This window comes from Canis lupus, chromosome 22 (genome assembly GCF_048164855.1).
Source record: "Canis lupus baileyi chromosome 22, mCanLup2.hap1, whole genome shotgun sequence".
NCBI classification, from domain to species: Eukaryota; Metazoa; Chordata; class Mammalia; order Carnivora; family Canidae; genus Canis; species Canis lupus.
The window spans coordinates 3260143-3282248 of record NC_132859.1 but is presented as its reverse complement, the minus strand read 5'-3'; the positions used below and the strand labels follow the sequence as shown (position 1 = coordinate 3282248).

Genomic DNA, 22106 nt, shown 5'->3' with positions numbered 1-22106 from the left:
CGAATCTAATGAGTATGACTTCTATTCATAAGGAATTCAAGAAGACCATAGCCTTGAAGAGTAACTTCCTGCTTGGAGACTGGGCTCCTGTGTCACCCTAGGCAAGCTATATATCCGGGCTTCAGTTTCCTCATCTGCAAACCTGAGACCCCAGTGTCAGCTTCCTCAGAGCGTAATCCAGGTGAGATGCTGGGAGAATGGAACTGGATGGTGGCAAATATATTTCTTTTTATTCCAGTCATGAAGAAGCAATCAGGTAAATTCAAATTGGAGGACTGAAAATAACTGGCTTGGACACTTTGTAAAATGTCAAAGCCACGAAAACAAAATAGGAAAGCTAGAGAACTGTTCTAGATTTTAAAAGGACCAAAGAGAAATGACAACTAAAAGCAATGTGTGATCCTTTACTGGATCCTGAATATATAAAGCATAAAAGAAGAAGAAAAGAAAGAAGATATGAGGGCAATTTGGGGACACCTGAGAAAACTGAATATAGATTTTATATGAAATAATATTACTATATTCAATATTAAATGTCATGATTGAATCATGCTTATAGAGGAGAATGTTCTTTTTTTTTGAGGAGAATATTCTTATTCTTAGGAGATAAATGCTAAAATATGTAGGTATTGAGGAGTCAAGGTGTTAACTTATTCTCAAATGACTCTATAAAGAAATGCGATTGTGTGTGTATATACATGTATATAATTTTTGAATTTTGTTACATTTGCTTCATCTCTCATGTATGTGTATGTGTATACATATGTACAAATGCGTGCACACATCTATACATAAACAGACATACACATACACATCTACACGTGAAGGAGAGAAAGTGTAACAAAATTTAGTGATTTTATTGGTCAATCTAGATGCCGGAGACATGGCATTAATTTGACTATTCTCACAACTTTTTCTGAGGTTTAAAATGTTTCAACATAAAAGGTTTGAGGGAGAAAACAGAAAGCGAGTCTTCACTTTTGCAGACAATGAAGAAAAGAAGAAAGGAAAGAAAGGGTAAGGGATACATTTTCTGAGCCTGTCCGAGCATCACTCTTGCTGCTGCTAAGGGGAGGACAGATGGGCAGCGGGGAGACCAGTCACCCGGGGGGCGGGGATCTCAGCGGGGCGGACGAGAGACCGTGGTGGTGTGGGCTAGGCTGGAACGGTCCCTCCCGTATGGAGCCCCTACTTTCTGAGGAGTAGGACACGGTGCCATCTGTTGAAGACGAGAGGGAAGCCTGGAAATAGCCCCTGCGGAGGACGGGCTCAGAGGCTGACGGGGTGAAGCGGGCGGTCACACGGCGTCGTGGGCCAGCTGAGATTTGCAACAAGGAGCCTCCGACGGAACCCAGCAGCAGGGCTGTGGGTGTCTCCCATCCGCAGCCAAGACCCCAAAATGCCAGGTTGACAAGCAGGAGCGGCAAAGAGCCTGAGGATATAGACCGCGCCTGCGAGGAAAGACATGCCCTGCCTCCCAAACAGGTGATGCCCTGCACTCCAGGGCAACCAGTAAGCCGGTGGGTATCTGATGAGCTGACATCAGTATTCGTTTATGAACACATACGCGGGGCGGGGGCGGGGGAGGGACCCTGAAGATATCTCAGATACAACACAAACACCATAAAATCATCGTGGCTTACCTCGCCTCGGTCTCCGAACATGGAGTCTGGAGGTTTGGGGAGCTGCTGTCCACTGATCACTTTCAGGATGAGCTGCTTTTTGGGGTTGGCAGGAAGTGGGTCACCAGAGTAAGGGTTGAAAGTACCTAAACCAAGTAAAGCAGAGTTTAAAAGCTGAGGCTCGTAACATGGGAGAACCCAAACACACACACGCACACACACACACACACACACCGTTTAAGCATGTAGAACAAAGAAACAAGTGCTGAACTACTACAGTGTTTCTTGGAGCAAAGAAATGATCACATAACGATCAGTGTGGCTTTTACCTGAGGGCAATGCCAGCTGGCATTTCTGCAGCTGAGGTTTTTGCTAGAATCCATGCTCCCAGATGCAAGGGCCTGGGACAACTTAAAGTGTCTGTGGTGCAATTATCAATCCCGGCAAGGGGGGGGAGAGGCATTTTCTTGAAATGCCAACAGTGGAGGGAAGGGGAGTAGTTATGTCAGATTCACATAATTTTCTGACTTAAACTATCATAGGGAGGGTGGATATAACAGAAGACTTGAAACGAAGTAGTAAACAGCAGAGTAAGAAAACACGCGAGGCATCAAATCCTAAAGGCACATTTGTCGCCACTTCTTTACCTGAACTGTTAAAAATCTGATTTGGAAAATGTTTAAAGAATTTTAATGAGCAGAACCCAAACAAGAGTTTTTTTCGATCTAACACTACATTCTCTTTTTCCTTTTTTGTTAGCGCTATTCTGTAATGGGACTGCACGGACTAAAGGGGCTCGATGAAGTTGTTTCGGGTGCTATTTTAATTTTGCTGGCGGGTTTCAGACTCCTCAAAGACGGGGCTCAGGCCTTACAAGGCAGTACAATGTAGAAGTAATGCCCAGGGGGTATCAGGCTGGGACTCTGGAGCTCAGAGGACAATCCCTTGCTACCCGTGTCCCTCTTTGTGTGCATCACCACACAAGACAACATTCTAAACGTCACGCTGCCCACGTGTAAAAAAGTTGTGACGAGAGTTCTACTTTAGACGCCAACACCTTAATCTAACGCTTTTTATACAATCGTGTTGCAAAACGCTGACGTATCACACTTTCCAGAGAGCTGCTCCACTCAGCCGACCTGCATTCAGAGAGAGGACGATGAAGTGGACACACACCTTTGCACATTTGCTGGGGTTTGAGGACGTAGCCACAATTGCCATTGGTCTTGAATTTGGCTCGATTTAATTGCATCATTCGCCCTTCAGACTGGTAGTTCAGAGCCACTGCGCAAGTTCAAAGTTTGAGAGAATTAGGCAAGGCAGCAGCGTGGAGCCAGGGCCTACAGGGAAAGGCTCCGAGGCATACGCACCTAGCTGGCAGCCTGCGTTCCAGTAGGGCAGAGGGTTGAAGTTACTGGAATCGATGCGGTAGGCAGACGGGTAAATCCTCGTGAGCTGCTTTTGGTTGTAGATCATGAACTGCTCCGATTTCTGCTGAACCACCTGATGTGCTCTTGTTTCACTAAATGATAACACGTTTCCTGTGGTTCCTGGCAGTTTGTAATAAAGAAAAAAGAAAAGCGAGAACCTCAGTCAGGGAAACAGCACCCACGAAAGACTTTCTAATACATCAGATTATGCCCATAAGAAAATGCAGAGCAAAAGACTGAATTCAGACCGGACTAGAAGTAGCTTCTGACCAAGAAAGATCCATAAAATCCCATTCTTGAGACTCTCTTCATGGTTTTGAGGTCAAATCTGAGCTGCTCATCTTGCAAGGATAACTGCATGTTTCTGAGTCCCGCGTTCTCCCAGAAATTCAATCATCCCACTAATTCACGTCTATCTGGCTAGTATGAGGAGGGCTGGCAGGAAAATTATCTTCTAGGGGTGTGATTCCAACAGACTCTCTTTGCCAAAGATACAGACAGTCATGGATGAATAAAACTATGTAACTTATTCCTGATATTCATTGACGGCATTCATCCTAAAAGCACACATGTAAAGCACCTATTAACTGACAGCAGAAAGAAAATAAAAGACCAATTCCAAAGGAGAAAAACGGAGTTTCAACGTTAATTTGAATAGAATTGTGAAACTAGTCAAAAGCTATTTGGATAAAAGGCATAATAATGGAGAAAGATTTTGAAAGAGCATTATAAATACATAAAATCTCAGAAACAAGAATAATCACCCACCATCCACATAAACCATGGGAAAAAAAAATAAAGGGAGGTAAAAGAATAGGAAGCCCGTGCTAAAGTTTCTGCTTGGACTGTCATCAGAAGGTGTCGATCCAGGGCCAACGAGGCTCCAAATCTAGGGGTCGTGATGGATGGAGTTAACCTCCAGGCATTCAGTATCCCACCCTTGTCTCCCAATCCCGGGTCTACAATGCCCCTACTACTCCTACCCCTTCGCCAAACGTCCTCACCCTACCCCCAAAGTGACCCCTCATAAGTCTTCTGGACATGCTGGGCGCAGCCGGCCCGAATAAAGACCCAAGCTTGCCCAGAGCCTCGTGTCCATTCCAGAGTTTACTGACAAGCTCAGTGTGTCTGAACCCAGACGGAGGGACACGGCTCATGACGGCAAGGAGCTGAACCCTACGGCCCTGCTGGGCCAACTGGGCCTGAATGGTATCCACATGGCGTGTTAGTTGGAGCACGTAGCATCATCCCAGGGCCCCTGGCGTCCTCAGGACTGTCTGACCTAGGACATTAAACGCTGGCCAGATGACTACTGACTACACTGTAGAGATGGATCCTGGGATGATCGTGACTACCAGACGGAGGCCAAGAGATTAGGGAATTACAGTTTTTAATCTGACGATTTCCCTCAGGGACACTCTTTCCTTACCACATATATTTTATTGACACACTTACAAACCATAGTTTCTGTTTGTCAAGCATACGAAAAATAATCTTACTTGCGGGTTTTGAGGGGCAATGCCTTAAAACATGACAGGAGAAGGTATACTGTCTTTTTGACAAGCCACAGTCAGATGCAGTGACACCAGAGCCAGTGCCACTCTTCTGTCTCTCCACATAAGTATGTACACCACATCCTCCAGAAGGTGACCTTGCTAATTAGGCACATGCCAATTAGCATATGAATAGATCTGCGTTGCTTTGCATTGGGATAAGGCATGCATTCATTATTTATCGCTCACTTTGCCACGCGACACGGCGGTTCAAGAGCTAGAGAGTACTCAATACTATTTTCCATTAAGCTAATAGAATTATGGTTTCTTAAGGTATTTATTAGAAATCATACTCCTGGGGGAACCTGAGTGGTTCAGCTAATTAAGCATCTGACTCTTGGTTGCCACTCAGGTCATGATTTCCAGGTCCTGGGATTTAGGGGACCTCCTGCCTGAGGATTCTCTTTCTCTCTCTCTCTCTTCTTTCTCTCTGCCCACTCCCGCTCATGTTTTTTCTCTCCCTCTAATAAATAAATCTTTTCCAAAAAAATTACATTCTTCTAAACCAAATACACCTTTAGCTCCACTAGACCACTCACTGGGTTGATTTCCTAGCTATGGACGGTTATTATAAGGACAGGTTCTCATGTTCTCGCATGTGAAATCATTATTTTTTTTATTGTCTCCATTTGAAGAAAGAATCAATATCACACGTAGGACAGAAAAAGATACACTTGTGGAATGGTAAAAACAAAAAGGAGAGACCTGAAGGGAGGGATCCTGGAGGTTTGACACAGAAGACTTGGCACGACGTCATCTTTCCTTTACTAAGATTTGTTGGAAAATGGGAGATTTTTAAATTTGCATTTCACTTCCACTAAAACTAAAATTAGATTGCAAGGCCGCACGGCTGTCGTTTATTTCTATAAGCATTCAGTAACTGAACAAAACAGAAATGCTAAGGGAAGAGGATAAAGGGAAGAAGAGGAGCTAGCAGGAAGGTGCAGGGTAAGAACACTTGTGACTAGGATCTCTCAACGCAACAGGATGCAAATAATAGATGGAAAACAGTGAAAGAATCAGTGCTTCTGAAATTCCCGCTCTTTCTGTTAAATCTTCAATCCGTGGGCTAAATCATTTTCACCAAAGTCAAACTTTCCAATCAGAAAATATGGGACTTTTCAAGGTGTTATTTTTTATTATTATTATTATTTAAGCTCAATTTGCCAGCATATGGGATAACAAGGGCGCATCGCGTCATGTGCCCTCCTTAATCGAGGTGTTATTTTAGCTTTCTGCTTTCTTCTGGTCATTCACACTGGCCACGTCCATCTGCGACCTGGCCGCCAAACCAGGTCAGGTCTCCACAGTTCACGCCTTGGGCGAGACGTTGCAGTAATGCACTTGTCCTTATACAATCATGAAGTCTTCCTCTGCCCTCCCTGTGAGCTAAGCAGTGTTACACTGGCGGTCAGCTTCCTGACACATCGGACGCTACACAGTTCCAGAAATGTGTGCTGATGATCTGAGTGAGAAGAGATTAGTAAACGGCTGACCAAGAAAGGTCAAGAATGTCTACCCAACAGAGGAACTCACTCCTTACCATCATCCACGATGTCCTGGGCGGCCACGGAGTTTGTATACACCACCAAGTCAGAGAGCTCTCGGCAGAGCTTCATGGTTTTCCTGCGCCGACCCAACCTGGGAGTACACAGCCAAGGACTCGTGTCACTGAGAGCTGGGAGGGGTTGGGGTTTGTGTTTACTCCACCTTCCCTACCTGCTCCTAATGGAGCCAGGATTAGAACCCAAGGACGATTCCCAGCTCAGCCCTCTCTCCACCACAAAATCCTCCTGATGTGGTTTTATTCACTGCATGGCCAAGAATCGGTGCCTTCTCGTGCATGTGTGAGTTCTGTTGGGAAGGGCTGGACTGCCACCGATCCCCCGCTAGCCAGTAACACCGGACGTCACCGGGCATCTCGTCCCCGTTGGCAGGAGGAGAACCTGGACTTCTGTTTGAGAACATTCATGGCACAGGTCCCCTGGGAGGTGACCCCATTCCTCTTACATCCTTTACCGTCCTTTACCGTAAGTACATATTGAATTTTGTGTACCCTGAGGGTAGGAAGCACACACATCCTCTCTGCCCTTACTAGTTACTATTTTATGTATGGACATTCTGTTGAAGTGAAGCTAAATATAAAATTTAACTGGGTGCTAAATGCCGTCCATTCCTACAAGACCTCCCTCTATGCTTCTAATTTCATATAAGTTCAGTCTTTCAATAAAGGCACAGGGCTGTGTGTGCGTGTGTGCATTTATCTGTATATAATTTCCATTCCTCTGTGACTTTATTGTATACACAAGCTGCCAGAAAATCATCTTATTCATCTCAAAATCCATCTGCAATAGGGACGCCTGGGGGGCTCAACAGTTGAGTGTCTGCCTTCAGCTCAGGGCGTGACCCTGGGGTCCCAGGATCGAGTCCCGCATCGGGCTCCCAACATGAAGCCTGCTTCTCCCTCTGCCTGTGTCTCTGCCTCTCTCTCTCTGTGTGTCTCTCATGAATAAATAAATAAAACTTATATTTAAAAAAATCTATCAGCCATAACAAGGAAAACAGCAATTAATATTTTTGAGTGCTTAGTTAATTGGAACAGGGCTTATCAGGCTAAGCAGTTTAATTCCTTTAGTCCTTACAACGACCCTAAGAAATAGAAACATGTGAGAAGCCTGACTCATCCCATGTTAGTGTTGCGGGAACAAGAGTTTCAAGTCGGCCTGATGTGAGGTGCTAGCTCTTACCACGTGCTCACCGTCCGTCTTTTCCGCTAGCCTCCCAGGAGAGCCCTCTGTGCTAGCTCTTGCGGCCCCTCTCTCCCCTGAACACGCTTGCCTCTTACCTGACAGCAGCCACAGCTGGCGCTCAGGAGGCGCTCGCGGTGTGCCAGGCCCGGGTAAGTCCCCCACACGTATTCTTGTCTCCGCCTTGGTTGATTTTCACATGTCCTGCTGCACTGAGCCCCTGACCTCGAGACCCACTTCTCTAGACGCATGCGACTAAAGCAGCCCAGCTGATGGGAAGGAGAGGGCCCAGGAGCCTAAGCCAGGAACGGGCAGACGCACTCTTACCTGTACAGCTGGCCGGTTTCCTTGCCGGGATTCTGCTGTGTGTCCTCCTCATCGTCAGTACTGTAAGACTTAGATCGTGATTTTGTGGTTTTCTGCTGGAAAGTCACAGTGAACTTAACAACAAACTCCCCACATCAGGTCCCTCCACAGCATACAGAGAATGGGTGGGGTATTACGATATACGCAAAAAGGACAATTACTTGGAAGAAAACACATGAACCATTAATTCATTGCCTTACCATTAATAATAATCGCGTCTATGATCCTAATTATAATATTAAGGCAAAACTGAGGGTTTCTTGCTCTAAAGCTGACTTCTAAGCCACAGAAGATGTAGGTTTTAGAAGGCTATTTAGTTTTGCACTGAAGGTCTCTATAAGCAGGAGGGTCATAGTTGTAATATCTATTCAAATGACATTAAGGAGATAAAATGTTCTTTTCTTTAGGAAATTTACTATTCCTGCTGACTTATAAAAGACAGGTTTGACAAAAAAAGACAAGCAGTATTTTTTTTTTTTATGAACGACTTTTTCCTGCTTTTGATTGGCGTCCACTCAAATAACTGTCTAAATCAAACTACGCTTGGAGATTTTGACCCATTTTAATTTCTACCAACAGAAGAGAAATTATTACCCACAGGATTCAGGCTGAAAGGCGGCAGGACTAAAGGCTGTCAGAAATAAAGACTTTTTGGAAGGATGCAGTTGTGTCCCAGCACATTAGAGATAACCCCAAATATTTGGCAATACGGAACAGAAAAACAAATGATGGGGAGGGACCCCATAACTATAGAAAACCCTGCCACCAAAGAAAACCAGCTTCCATAAACAAAGGTTAAGACCTTTAGATAGAGAACCCTGGACATCTGAGGACTGCGGCTTAGGAAAAGGGAGCCCACTCCGAGGTAACTGTGGGACCACATCACCCTCCAGAATTTTTCTTACTCAACAAATAAAACGCCCAGCCATACTGCTGGCATAAACACACTCAAGTCCATTGCACTGACAGGAAGGTGTCAATTTGGTCTAGAACCTTCTCAGGTATTACTGATGTTTTGAGAACCTCAGAGTGCACGGTGTGGGGACACTAGCATCTGATGATCTCACGTTCCAGCTTGGCCTCTCACCCAGCGGGTAGGTTTGCTAACCTCTCGCTCCTTTGTGTGTGTGTGTGTGTGTGTGTGTGTGTGTGTGTTTAAAGGAAAGGGCAATAACTATTTTAAAGGATTATTGTTATGATGATTAAATAACATGGTGTGGAAAGCCATTCTCTAAGCTACAAAATACTGACTTTCTCTTTTTCTTTTTTCTTAAGGATTGTATTTATTTGTTCATGAGAGACAGAGAGAGAGAGAGAGAGGCAGAGACACAGGCAGAGGGAGAAGCAGGTTCCATGTGGGAAGCCCGACATGGGACTCGATCCCAGGACCCTGGGACCACGAGCCAAAGGCAGATGCTCAACCACTGAGCCTCCCAGGTGCCCAAATACTGATTTTCAATATAAATATTCCTCATATTTAGAAAAATATTACTTTATGTGAATATACCATAATTTTTATTCATTCTATTGTTGACAGATATTTGAACTCTTTCCTGTTGGTACTATTACGACTAATGCCACTATAAACATTAGGTATATGCCACGAGGCTGAAACACAACAATGGAACTGATAAGACACGGTACGTAATACAGCTTTAGGAGATAGTGTGAATTAGTGTGAAGTGACTGCACAAACGCACACTCCCATTAGCAGTGTATAAAGTTGAAGTTGCTTGGCGTCCTCACTAACCCTTGGTGCTGTCAATCATTTTATTTCTACTATTGTGAAGGGTATATACGAAATCTCATCATCATTTAATTTGCACTTCCTAGAGGATTGATAAGGGTGAGCACCTTTTCTGTACTAGCCTTTTGGAAATCTTCTTTTGTGAAAGGCCACTTAAGTTTTTTGCCCTTTTAATAAAAATTATGGAGGCGCCCGGGTGACTCAGTCCAATAAGCATCTGACTCTTGGTTTCGGCTCAGATCTTGATCTCATGGGTTGTGGGACTGAGCCCCTCCCCCCCCCCCACATCAGGCTCTGGGCTCAGCAGGGAGTCTGCTTGAAAATTCTCTCCCTCTGCTCCTCCCCCTGCTTGTGCATGCTCTCTCTCACTCTGTCTCTCTAAAACAAGTCTTTAAAAAAGATTATGGTATCTTTTTATGGATTTGTAAGAGTTCTTTATATATCCAGGATAGAAGTCCTTTGTTGGATATGTGTATCAAAAATACTCTTCCCAAGTAGGCTACTTGCTTATTAAGTAACAGTAGTTTCTCAATCTTTATCTTTATCAATTTTTGTCTTTTCTGGGGTCCTATTTAAGAAATCATCAGTTATTCCAAGGTTATGATGATACTGTCCTGTCCAGTCTCTTGTTTAATTGGGTTATGCACATTTGTCACTCTTAATTCATACCTTATGTTTTCCAAAGTTGGTCATGAGGGATCGTCCATGTGATTTCTTCCCATTTTCCTTCACATCTGGATGCTGAGTAAATAAAAACATGATATGACTATTTTTCTTCCTTGCTTTTGTTTTTTCCTTAGTTCTGGTGGAATGGCAGGGAACCCTCTCTGCCTTCTGCCTTAGGTAGAACAAGCAGGTCCTGTTCATTTTTTTCCTGTCCCACACCATCACTACCCCAAAAGTTGTGGAGTCTGCCTCAAGAGAGGGAGACGCTGGAATGGAGAAGTGTGGGCGCCAACCGGGAGATAGTAACTGCCAACAGCTTCCCCAAAACTGGTGTCAAGGGCCTCTCAGGAATGTCCAGCTGTGCAGGATCTCTACAGCACACGATGTATTCTTTTGAATGCTCTTAATGGGGATAAGTCATTTTGAGTTAAAAATAGATTAAATTTTGAAAAATCACCAAAAGTCTTTAAGTACCAAGTCTGTTGAATAAAAAATAATAATAACAATCGCATTGATCGAATATTGCTACTTGGGATTTTAAAACATTAAAAATAAATAAAACCCACGTGCATCTACTAGGTAATAAGATTGCTTTTGTTTGTTTAAGTTAACCACAAGAGAGCTTATCTGTTCATTGAAATTAACTCCTGTAGTTGAGCATTTGGAAGAGGTATTTGTAGCCTCTGACATTTTCTTCATGTGGCTTAATTTTCCAGGGTAGAGATCTCATCGCTCAAGTCTATTTCTCATTAGGGGAAAGAAAAGGCCACTCTGCCAAAAGGGTTTAGACTCTTTCTCAATTGTCATCCCTAAAACTCTGTATTAGCTGGTTCGTGGCTAATGACATGCTGCAAGGAGAGATCGGCAGGCCCCATCTTCCTGGGACTTCTGGCCAAGCAAAGAAGCAGAGACAACCACAGAAATGGAAATAAATGTGTGTGAGCAAAACTACCTAAAACCAAAAGGCCAGGGAGGCGCTGACATATATCCATAGAGACTAACTGAAGATGTAACTGGCAGTGGGGACAGGGGAAGGTTAAGAATTGGCTGGGGAAAGGGACAGTTCAGAAAATGCGGGGCGGCTGGGAGGGGGTTTTTACAGGGTAATTTCATTTGCCTGGTTAATGTGCATGGACTGCTTTTGAAGATCTACTCAAGCTGATCATCAACTGTACAAAAACCCTGGAGTTAAGAAGGTAGCTCGATATGGTCACAAGAGCCACACTGCAACAGCAGTGGTAAAAACCTCAACACTCTACAGCCCAGTGTATTAAAGTCACAGGCTCCACTTTATGGGTCTAATGCATTCTTAGAGTCACCCAGATTTAACGGAAAGGAAAAAATAAGAAACAGGGGGATGAGGTTTGCTCCACGACATCTTGGAAATTTGAGATCCCTTACCATCTTACCTGATAGGCAAGTTATCATTAGGATTTCTTAACGTGAATAACAAAAGGAAGGTGGGTTTAATTTGTTTCATCCCAAATCTCCAAGACCCGCAGTGGCCTGTCCAATTGGAGTGATCTAGGAGGATGGAGCAAAGCCTTCTCCAAAAGCCTTCAGGGGAAATGAGTGGCCCAGATTAGCCAATGAAAATTCACTAAGAACAAGAAGCAGAAATTAAGGTGAGCCAGCTGAATGAGGTAATTTTACAGACATTGGTGTGGTTAAAACTAAATGGTTGGAAGGGGAAAGTGGAAGGGAAGGAGTTTATTGCTATTTACAGAAATTTTTAAGAAAATTCAGAGCGGGGGGCACCTGGGTGGCTCAGTCAAGTTAAGCGGCTGCCTTCGGCTCAGGTCATGATCCCAGGGTCTTGGGATCGAACCCACGTCAGGTTCCCTGCTCACTGGGGAGGCTGCTTCTCCCTCTTCATCTGCCCCTCCCTGTATTCATGCTCCTTCTCTCACAAATAAATAAATACATAAAATCTTTAAAAGAAAAAAAAGAAAGAAAATTCAGAATTGTATGATCAGTGGTAAGGGCAGTCACACTGTAATTCATATTTCAGTTGCCTCCCCAGTGTTCCATTCTGCCTCTCTAACATGTAGCGTCAGAGGGCCTAGCTAGCCTCGGCACCACTTCCAGGTAACTTCTCTTTGACACTAACCAGCCAATATTATCCTATATCCTTGGCAAGCTATTGTTCCACGTGTTCGAGGCCACGGTGATTAGGTTAGGGGTGGGTGCATGAGCTAAGCTGCCCAACCAGAGCTCAGCACAAACTCTAGAGAGGAAGGGTGGTCACCCCATATGGTCCTCCCTCTGCCTGGTGATCCCTGAGTCCAGGAGGACAGGCCGCAGGAGCAGGGATGTCTGCTACTAGCTGAGCCAGTAACTTCCCAAATCTCCTCTGGGCCAGGATAAGAGCCCTCAATGCCCTGCAGTGATAATATCAATAAGCCCACCCTCCTTTTTCCTTGTCCATTTCGGATATTTCTATTAGAAAGCAGAGTTAAAATATCAGCCAGAGCCCAAATCATTTATTCACTCAACAACATCTTCTGGAAGCTGTACTACGGCCCAGGCACTATAATGAGTTGGAAACATAATGGTCATTTAAGACTGGCGTGGTTCTGGTCTTCATGGAACCTATAATCTAGTTGAGAAGATAGATATTGAGCAAATAATTGCAAATGTGTTAAAGTGTTAAAAAAAAAAAAAAGCTTCAGAAAAGAGAAGCTATCACAGGCTATCACGGACGATGTAAAGTGGACAACGAATCCAATCCCGGGTCAAGGCAGGACTCATTCGGGGCTTCGCACTGAAGCTGGAATTTACAGGTAGGAGTGTCAGCCAGAGCAGATGTAGGAATGGAATGTTCCAGGCGGAGGGAAAGGCCGTGAGGAAGACCATGGCACACAAACAGCTGTGGTCGGTGGGGCGACTGTGGGAAGCAGCGTGACAGGAAAAAGGGAAGATCTGAGCAGGAGACAAGGATGCAGTGACGCAGGTCCCTGAGAGCCTGGTTAGGGTTTGTAGTCACCCTCATCACAACGGAAGCCACTGAACACTCTGAACGGTCGAGGGACGTGAGCAGATTCACATTTTTAAGACATCACGCTAGTTTCAGAGCGGAGAGGAGACTGAAGGAGGGCAAGAAAGGCGCAGGTGACGGCTGACACGGGCCTAGACAGGGACCCAGCCACGGACCCGAGGAGTGAAAGGGATGGAAGATGCGCTCAGGGTGCACAACCAATGCAGCACGGAGAGCAACGGGTGGGGAGGGGTGGGGGGCACCTGGGGGTTCGAGCCCGCCCCCCAGCTGAGCAGGCAGGCAAGCAGGGTGCGGGGCCACTGTGTTTGGTCCCCGGGGTCCCGGTGAAGCAGGTTCTCCGGTAACTTCCACCTCCCGCCCGTGCGCGTCTAGTAACTTCTCGCATCCTTTTGCCACAGGGGGTTTTCACTTCTCGAGGGGTATGAGGATGCAAACGGAAGAGACCGGAGAGGTTCGCAGGTGGCAAATGACCAGAAACAGGAGTACGAGGTTCTGTCTTTTTTTCCTGCTGGAGGACACGTACGGGCGGGAGTCATACACCTGTTTCGGGTGTGCGTACCTGCTTCAGGTGTGCATTTAGGCCTTCGTGTGTGGCCCTCAGTAGCGCCCTCACTGTGAAGCTATCGGGATCTTCCTTGTCTCGGATTTGAGATTCTTTCAACAGTGACTCCAGTTTTTTCCTTATGAAAGACTCCACCTGATGCTCAGTGGTCCCATTATTCTGCAAAGAATCAAGCAGCAGAAATTATTTCCCTTAAGAAACACAGAATCAGAACGCACCCTACGTTCACGCCGACTTGGCTTCTATAATCTGATTAGCTTTCAATTGCCTGTAAGAGGGTAAGCACATCGTATCGTTTTTGGTCCTTCCCGCTCCTCCCCAAAACAATAATCCCCCCCAAAAAAAGTAATGATTTCTATGACCCTATTCCACCCTCAAGAACCTGGCAAGGTCTCCTTTCAGAGATGCAGCACCTGATGTTCCAAGAAATTAAGTTGCTCGAGGTCACAAAGCTAGTAAGGAGCTGAGGCAGGATTTAAGCCCAGGCCTCCCAAGTCCTTCCCACCAAGCCACGTTGCATTTTCGAGAAAGAGAAGGTGAAGGAGAGAATTTGAAAACTAAGTTTTCTATTTCTACATAGGGAACTTTGAGCAAAAAATAGGCTACTTAAAAAAAAAAAAAAAAAGTCACTTTGTTCACTACGGGAGGGAAAAGAATGCGAAGGAAATCTCCGGAATTGAGGATTATTCTGAGATAACATTTTCTTTCCTATGTCTGATCCCAACGTGTAACTAAAGGGAACTCACTACTGACCTGTGCCACGATTCGGCATTCACATTACTTTAAGATCACAAATAACTTCAAATGTTTTGGACGATAAAGCGGTGCTCAGGTCCAGATGACAATTTAGGGGATCTTGAGGTGATCAGGGGACACAGATTTCCTTGAAGCCTTTCTTAGCACGACCTTTTGGCCACCCTGCCCTGCCCGACACCGGCGGCCCCGGGCTCCTCAGCTCCTTTCACGTCCCCCGGGACCCAGCCCCGCCGACAGTGAAGGAAAGCGGTCCTCCTGCACGGCCACAGCGCCCGCATTCCTCGCCCAGAGCTGAAGGCCTGTCTTCTCCTCGCACGTCTGTTGCTAAGACATCATTCTATCTGAAACCTGTAGAACCAGGCCGCTGCCTAGCCACGTCTTCTATTCTCACGAAGTCTTGTAAGAGGAAGCCCTATAAATGCCAAAAGGGGAAATCTGGGAAAATAAGCCTACATCAGAAGAGGTTGCTGGCCGTCCCTGTGTTACAATCCCACTCGTGAGGGTCTTTAAACTTAGCCAGCTAACAAGGCACCTCACTGCAGCGAAGGCCCTCGCGTCCCGGAGGCGATGCGGAGACGGAAAAGCTGATTTGTCTGGACGCCAGTGCCCGCACCGAAGCACGGACGGCCAGTCCAACTGCAGTTCTGAGGAGCACCGCGCCCCTGCCCGGGCGGCCAAGACGATCTCTAAGCAGAGGGCGAGATGTCTAGGGCTCCGCAGCAGCGATGGAGAGAGCGGCTCTCCGTCGTCCAGGGTTCCAGGGGCGCACAAGTGAACTTGGAGCACAAGGCCACGGAGCAGCCAACTGGCAGATAGAGCTGGAAGTGTACTTTAGGGCCCAACGGCAGAGGTACGTGAGTGCCAGAGGCACGGAGCTGCTGAGTAGTATTTTAGAAATAGTATTAACCTGGCCACGTGTGCAGAAACAGGACAGGGGCCTAGGGAGGCAAAGCCAGACACGCTGGCTCCCGCTCCCAGCACCAAGAGCACCTAGCACCCAGCACCTAGGCCAGGGTGCTAGGGAGGGATTTAACAAAGATGAGAGCTTGAGAGCAAGACTTCAACAAACCCACGCGGCTGCTAAATGCCAGGTGAGGAGCCAGGACTAAAGCCCAAGCTCAAAAAAAAAAAAAGGCCAAGCCCACCGTCGCAGAACCCTCGCTGTCACAGAGAAGACAGACGCGTGAAGGGCTAACTACTCAGGCAGGTGCAAGCGATGGACGTAAGGTGCAGCGCGCACAGAGGAAGGGCTCGTCCTCCAGCCTTGGGGAGGACTTCCAAGAGCCGAGGAAACTGAGCCACGTCTTAGACGATGGGTATATTAATTTCCGGTGGCTGCTGTAACAAGTTGCCACAAATCTAGTCGCTTATAACGGTAGAAATATGTTGCCTCGCGGTCCTAGAAGTCAGAAGCATGACATCAAGGTGTCAGCAGGGGGAGACTCCTCCCGCCCCCTTGCTTCTTCCAATTTATGGTGGCTCCTAGCGTTCCTCAGCTTGTCAGCCTGACTCCAGTCTCTGCCTCTGTCTTCACGTGGCCTCGTGCGGCCCCTGCTTCCGCTGCGTCCTCTCCTCTTCTTATGAGGACGTTGGGCCTGTCATTGGATCTTTAAAGCCCACCTGGTGAATCCAGGGTGCTCTCATCTCCACAGCCCTCACCTAACAACATCTACAGAGACTCCCGTTCCAAACAAGGCCACAAATCAACCTCCTACAATGAAGGAGGGTTGATTATAGGGCAGAGAGTAGAGTGACAGCATCCCAACACGAGTGAGAGCGTAGGGAAGACAAACAGGATCAGTAAGAACTAGGAAATCAGATGGACACGGCGGGGGGGGGGGAGCACAGGAAAATACAGAAAAAAAGCAGCTAAGACTGTATATATCGTGCAAGGATTCACAAAATACAATCATACGATGACACTTCGTGCAAGCTGCCCAACACCTCTAAAGTGGCGGCCGCTGGGTTAGCCAAACTTAGTCATGACGTAGAAGCAGAAAGATTCAGAACTTGTCCAAACACACGTGCCCGGGAAGCGGCCGCAGACGGACTCGAACCTAAGGCTCCCGATTCAGAATTCTGGGTGCATCTCGCCGCATCATGCTGCAGCCACCCCTCGGATACTGTCACAGAGAAAGACCAATGCCTGGGGCAGAGGAGTGGCGAGCAGGCTCGTATGTCGACGACCGTTGTTCCTACAGGACATCCGGGGAATGCAGCCCCGCGATCCCTCTGGGGGAATGGCAGGCTTCACTTAAGATTGGGAGGAGGAGAATCCCAGGGGCCCGACTCCCAACACAGGATCGGGTGAGCGGGGGGCCCGGCGGGGAGCACGTCTGTTGGGGGTAGCAGCTGGCACGCCCAGGGCACGCGGCGGCCCCCGGGAAGCCTCGGTGTGCTCCCCCGACTCCGGGGTGCAGGGAGGCTTAACACCGAGGCCTGGGCTATTCCTTCACACCCTCCAGAGTCTGGGCGCGCTCGGGGACCGCATCCCGCTGCCCTCGGGCCCTGGGGTGGCCGCTGGGCCCCACGGGGCCGTGGTGCACCTGCAGCGCCGGGCTTCTCCCCTTGGCTCCCTGAGCCAGCGGCAGAGGAAGGAGGCTGCAGCTGCCGGGGCGGGGGAGCAGCCCCTTATCTGCGTGGGAGTAGTCACCACCGGAGAAGAAATCGGGGTCCCTAATTCCCGTGTCTGCGAGGTCACTCTCATCTAGGAGAATCCACCAGAAAGCTGGAATTCCCCCAAACGTGTTCTGGTTTTTTCTCCAGGGTGAGATTGACAGGCGCCCAGGAAGGCGGAGGGGGGTGCGGGGGGAGCCCAGAACCACAGGCCTGGCTTGGGGCTCAGGAGCAGCAGGGAAGGGGAGCCGGCCCCGGACTGCCCCCTCAAGAGGGGCCCTCCTCAAGGGGAGCCCCCGATCCCACGGCCAGGCCCAGGGCCCTCGGAGGCCCCGGGCCTTCCAAAAGCTCCCCTGTTGCTCTGCCACCCAAGCCGAGGACCTTCACCCCGAAACCAAGCAGGAATTTGGAGGATCTCACCTCCCCGGATGCTCTGTCCCCTGCCCCAAGACAGCACGTGTGTCAGCCCCCCTGGGAAGGCCTCAGGGCTTCCTGCGCCTGGGATCTCGAAGTCTTGGGCTCAACGACGGCTTCTCTGAGGTTCACATCCGGGCGTCGGCTCCCTCGCGCCTTCAGCTCCCTCCGAGCACCCTCTGGCCCGGCCTGGCCGGGACCCACGTTGGCAACCACGGGGCTGCTCCTGCCGCTCTTGTCACTGATGGTATCTGATGTCACGTGCCAGGAGTCGCTCGGGGTTCTCCACAGGGTGACCGCACGAGGGCTCACTGACAACCTGTCGGGAGGCCTGGTGTTTCTGGGGTGGGCGGCACGTACAAGACCCACCGAGAGCTAGGACTGGGGCCTACGAGACCGGCCCCATACAGGCCCCCAGAGCACAGGGAGGAAGATAGTGAATGACTCGGCGAAGGGGAAAAGAAATACAGGGGTGGAGTCTATAAGTCACCCTGACATGAGAGGACCCCGTAGAGATGAATAATGGTGAGCGGGCCCCACCGAATCCGATCTGTTAGATAACCGTGCCGCGCTTGAAAGGAAGCTGCTTTCCCCTGTGTTTTTGAGCCGTTGTGATTCTTGAGGCACTGAACACACTGGCTTGTCCGTGGAGCTTATATATCACTGCCTGGCTTCTCTTGATGGCTGAAGCCACAAAATAATATGAGGCAGAAGCTTAAAGGGTTCAACTAATTCAACAACAGAGAGAATTTATTACACGCCGCCCTCCCACCCCACCCCACCCCACCCCGGTCGTGGGATCGAGCCCAGCGTCCACTCAGCACACAGTCTGCTTCAGATTCTCCCTCTCCCTCTCTTGCACTCTCTCTGTCTCTCAAATAAATAAGTAAAATCTTAAACACAAAACACTATTTAGGAAGTAACAGCAGACCAGGGGGAAGAAGAAGCCCGGAAGGAACCTCCTGCCTCCCATTCTGCTTCTAATGCTAGAGAATGTGCAGGAACCTCGAGCGTGTCTTCTGACCTTTGCATTTGCTGTTCCCTCTGCCTGGAATGCTTTTCCCCACACATCCACATGGCTCGCTCTTCACTACTTTCGGGTAATTGCTCTTCTGTTATTTTCCCAGTGAGACCGTTGCCGGCCATCCCATCTTCAGTAGACTTTTCACACTGTACACACAGGCACGCCCACACCAGCTCCTTCCCTCCCTTTTATAGGGATTTCTTTATTTTTATTTTAAAGAGACAAAGAGAAAGCGTGTGCAAGTGGGAGGAGAGGCAGAGGGAGAGAGAGAGAACCCTTAGGCAGACCGCTGCTGAGCTCAGAGCCAACATGAGGCTGATCCCAGGACCCCGAGATCATGACCCGAGCAAAATGAAGAGTCGGACGCCTAACCAAGCAAGCCGCTCCTTACCCCCCTTTCTTTTCCTTTGGCACTTGTCACTTATCTGTCTTATTTCTTGTTCATTCTCTTCTTCACCCATTAATGCATAAACTTCATGAAGGCAAAGATTTTTGTAGATTTTTGTGTGTTTTGTCTACTGATAGGTGGCCAACACCTATAACATGATGGCTGCGTTTCCAAAAGGAGATGCTCGGTAAAAAAAAAAAAATGTGTTCAACACGCCCAGGAAGCTTGGATAAGCCTCATGAGGGTTAACAATCTGATGCTCATGAACGCTAAGCTAAAATTTTTATTTGTGGCAATAATTCAGATATAATTTGTAAAGCTAATCGCATTCTGTTAACTTAAAACTGAGGGTAAGAGCTCCACTACGGTAATTATTGGTTTCACATAAGCTATGCACAGTACATCCTCTTTTGCAAAACTGCGATCGGCAATTTACATTCGACACTCCGATAAGGCATTTGAGCCCTGTGCTGACAATAAGACTATAAATTGCCTGATTACAGAGTAACTCTTTGGCTTTCTAAGCACAACACTGCCTTTTCTCAGAAGAGCTCAAAAACAAGGAAAAGGGATTCGAAAGTGGAGCAAAAACTTTATATATCTCCACTAGAATATTTGTTCCTAAAAAAAAAAAAAAAAAAAGAATATTTGTTCCTTTATGTATATTCTCTTCCTAGAGTCTAACAAAGAGATAACCTGTAAAACTTCACAATTTAGGTGCTCTTTGCTTTTACTAAAGCCCAAATCAAAGGATCCGCATGAAGGATCATACCTATCTTTACAGACTCATGTTCTGAACTACCTACCTGTGTGGCTTGCTAGAAACCAACCAGGAGCCTTTGAAGACGGGAAGAATCAGCGGGGTTATTGCACAGGTGAGGTTAGTGACGTGTTTCCATAAAACGACAGCAAGCTCTCCTTCATAGTCACAGATACTTAACATGAAAAGTTAGGAGCTCACTGATATTAGAAGAAAAATTATATAACTGGGTGGATTTAGAAACCAGGACGACTTGGCTTTTACTCAGAGCAATAAATGACTATGTTGTGATAGTAGCTAAACTTCCACTACTCGTTTTCACCAAAAACAGCATTCCCTAACTATGTAACTTAGTCAAGCCGCTCTGTTCCCTGCTCTCAAACGATAGGCTACTCTGAGGCTGGCAGTCAAGAGATTTTGGAAATAAGATGCAAAGATAATGGAGATCAGAGACTAAAATTTGGTTTATAAAATATAGCTTAAAAAATAGAGCTACATTATCCATAATTGCATATTGAGTGATAATAAAAATAGTAAGTTTCCGGAAGGGTAAAAAAATCAACAATTTAATATATTAACCATTTTTGCTTGTATAAAATCTATTCAGATTAATGTTCTGCAACCATAGCCCTATTAGTGGTATTTGAGCTGATATAAACTATTAAAAGGCAACAAATTAATACAGATGGTAATTTTTCCTTTTCAATTCAAGCTGAATCTTCCCCACTTCATCCTTTTTGAGTCGCACTAAAGCCAAGAAAAAAAAGTGTCTGCTGAGAGGTTGGCCGTCTTTAGACTCATGTCCACTTTGGAGTAAGGCTGGCTCCTTCGGTAACCACAGGAAGCCATATTAGTTACTATTTCAAAGAGAGTGCACTGTTTTTAGCAATGTAATAGCTGAATTCAGGGCAATGATGCAAATTAGAAAATTCTGTGTAAAATTTCTCTGTTTCAGAGGGAAGAATGAGTCCCGGTCTCTAGAGGAATACAACTTTTCCACAAAAGTCAAACTGCAAACACTACAAACAAGCTAATGTGAGGGGGGTACTGCTCTCAGGCTGCCCTGTGATCCTGACAATCCTAGGAGTCATAGAGGTGGGGGAAGGGTAAGAAATCCCAAACCCTCCACGAGGAGATGAGGGGTATCTCTTTAAGCTTTACATTTCCTCTAGGTTTGCATAGGTTTGCATTGCATTTACTTTGGATTCCCTGGTTAAATGATGCTTTTTTTCTTTCTTTTTTTTTTTTTTACACAAAGGTACCGCCTTGATCCAGCCACAGGGGTCTGAAGCACCATGCAGAGAGCAAACTATCCGGTGCCACTTTATCTAAGACGTGGCAAACTAAAGATTTAGCCAAGGGTCTCAATTCTGGAAGAGCTTGGAAATCCTCTGATCCAAGGTACATTTTCCTAGGGCAAGAATGGGCATCCTAGAGGAGCAGCCCACGCATCGCTAGGTCCTGCAGGCCGGCCTTGACAAGCAGCATAGTAGGGCTGCTAGCAAGAGGCAGAGGAGATCACGCTAGGGCCAGCTCATTTCATGTCACCATGACATTTCCAGCAGCAATTTGAGTTTTGACAAAGCTGAAATGGGGAGAGGATTTCTCCCTCGAGACAGAGGGTCAGACAGGTTAATCATGAACATTCCTTCTAATGCAAAGCCCTTGACTCAATAAGCATCTGAGTGTCTTGCCCCAAAACAAAGTAACTTTCCAAGACTATCCCTTTTGCACCACGGCCACCATATTGTGAGGATTCCAACACAGCAGCAATTTTTACTGCCGCACTTTGGGGTCAACAATTATAACTAAATCTGTGACTCACGTAATGGAGCTTGAACTTGCACTCGTCTTCAATTTCATCTGCGCTGTCTTCGTCGGAAACTTCCCCCTCCTCTGCATCATCCCCAAGATGATAAGGCAGCTTCTTGCCCTGAAATGGAGCAACACACCCAATTTAAAAATGGAAATAGTGCAGGTGTCTGATATCCGGGGCAGGTTCATTTGATTGGGAGATGCATCTAGATCATGTGCCTACATCCTAGTTCTGCGACCAAGAAAAGCAAACATCTAGCATTTTTGGCCACTATGAGGGGATTCCTTAAAATACAGGGATGGAGGAGGATGGAAGGACGTTCATATATGTTTGACAGCCAAAAATAATGATGAATTTTTAAATATCATCAGCAGACTGCTATTGAGGCTGATGTTTTCTAAACTCCAACCCCAGTGACTTTTAGTATTCCCACTCTCCACACCATCATTGGCTTTCTGCAGCATGCTGGGTTTTCCCTCCACCTACTCCCTCCCTGCACAGGGTCACCAGCATAGTCAGGTTTCCAGAGAATTCTCTGTCCCCATTCTCCTGCACCTTCCCTGATACCCAAAGCTCTTGACCTTGGGTCCTCAGCACACTGATCATTTCAAAGCTGATTAAATCATTTACATAATGAGAGC

General features: G+C 46.9%; 1 protein-coding gene and 1 long non-coding RNA gene across 8 annotated transcripts in view; one reads left to right on the top strand and one right to left on the bottom strand.

Moving 5' to 3' along the window:
* Nucleotides 1-22106, bottom strand: part of PLCH1 (phospholipase C eta 1) — a 203346-nt gene that overhangs the window by 11698 nt on the left and 169542 nt on the right. For 5 of the 7 annotated variants that reach the window (XM_072792195.1, XM_072792194.1, XM_072792197.1 and 2 more), the window contains 8 exons: nucleotides 21475-21582; nucleotides 13689-13850; nucleotides 10135-10206; nucleotides 7680-7774; nucleotides 6149-6246; nucleotides 2993-3172; nucleotides 2799-2906; nucleotides 1644-1768 (listed from right to left, as the gene is read on the bottom strand). In XM_072792195.1, the coding sequence (XP_072648296.1) occupies nucleotides 1644-1768; nucleotides 2799-2906; nucleotides 2993-3172; nucleotides 6149-6246; nucleotides 7680-7774; nucleotides 10135-10206; nucleotides 13689-13850; nucleotides 21475-21582 (948 nt within the window). The remainder of the gene's footprint in view (nucleotides 1-1643; nucleotides 1769-2798; nucleotides 2907-2992; nucleotides 3173-6148; nucleotides 6247-7679; nucleotides 7775-10134; nucleotides 10207-13688; nucleotides 13851-21474; nucleotides 21583-22106) is intronic. The other 2 variants (XM_072792198.1, XM_072792199.1) reach the window with 1 other exon arrangement.
* Nucleotides 48-12033, top strand: LOC140613794 (uncharacterized). Its single transcript, XR_012014677.1, has 6 exons — nucleotides 48-181; nucleotides 922-1520; nucleotides 2382-6635; nucleotides 8994-9155; nucleotides 9256-9358; nucleotides 10848-12033. It is a non-coding gene; the product is annotated as an uncharacterized lncRNA (long non-coding RNA).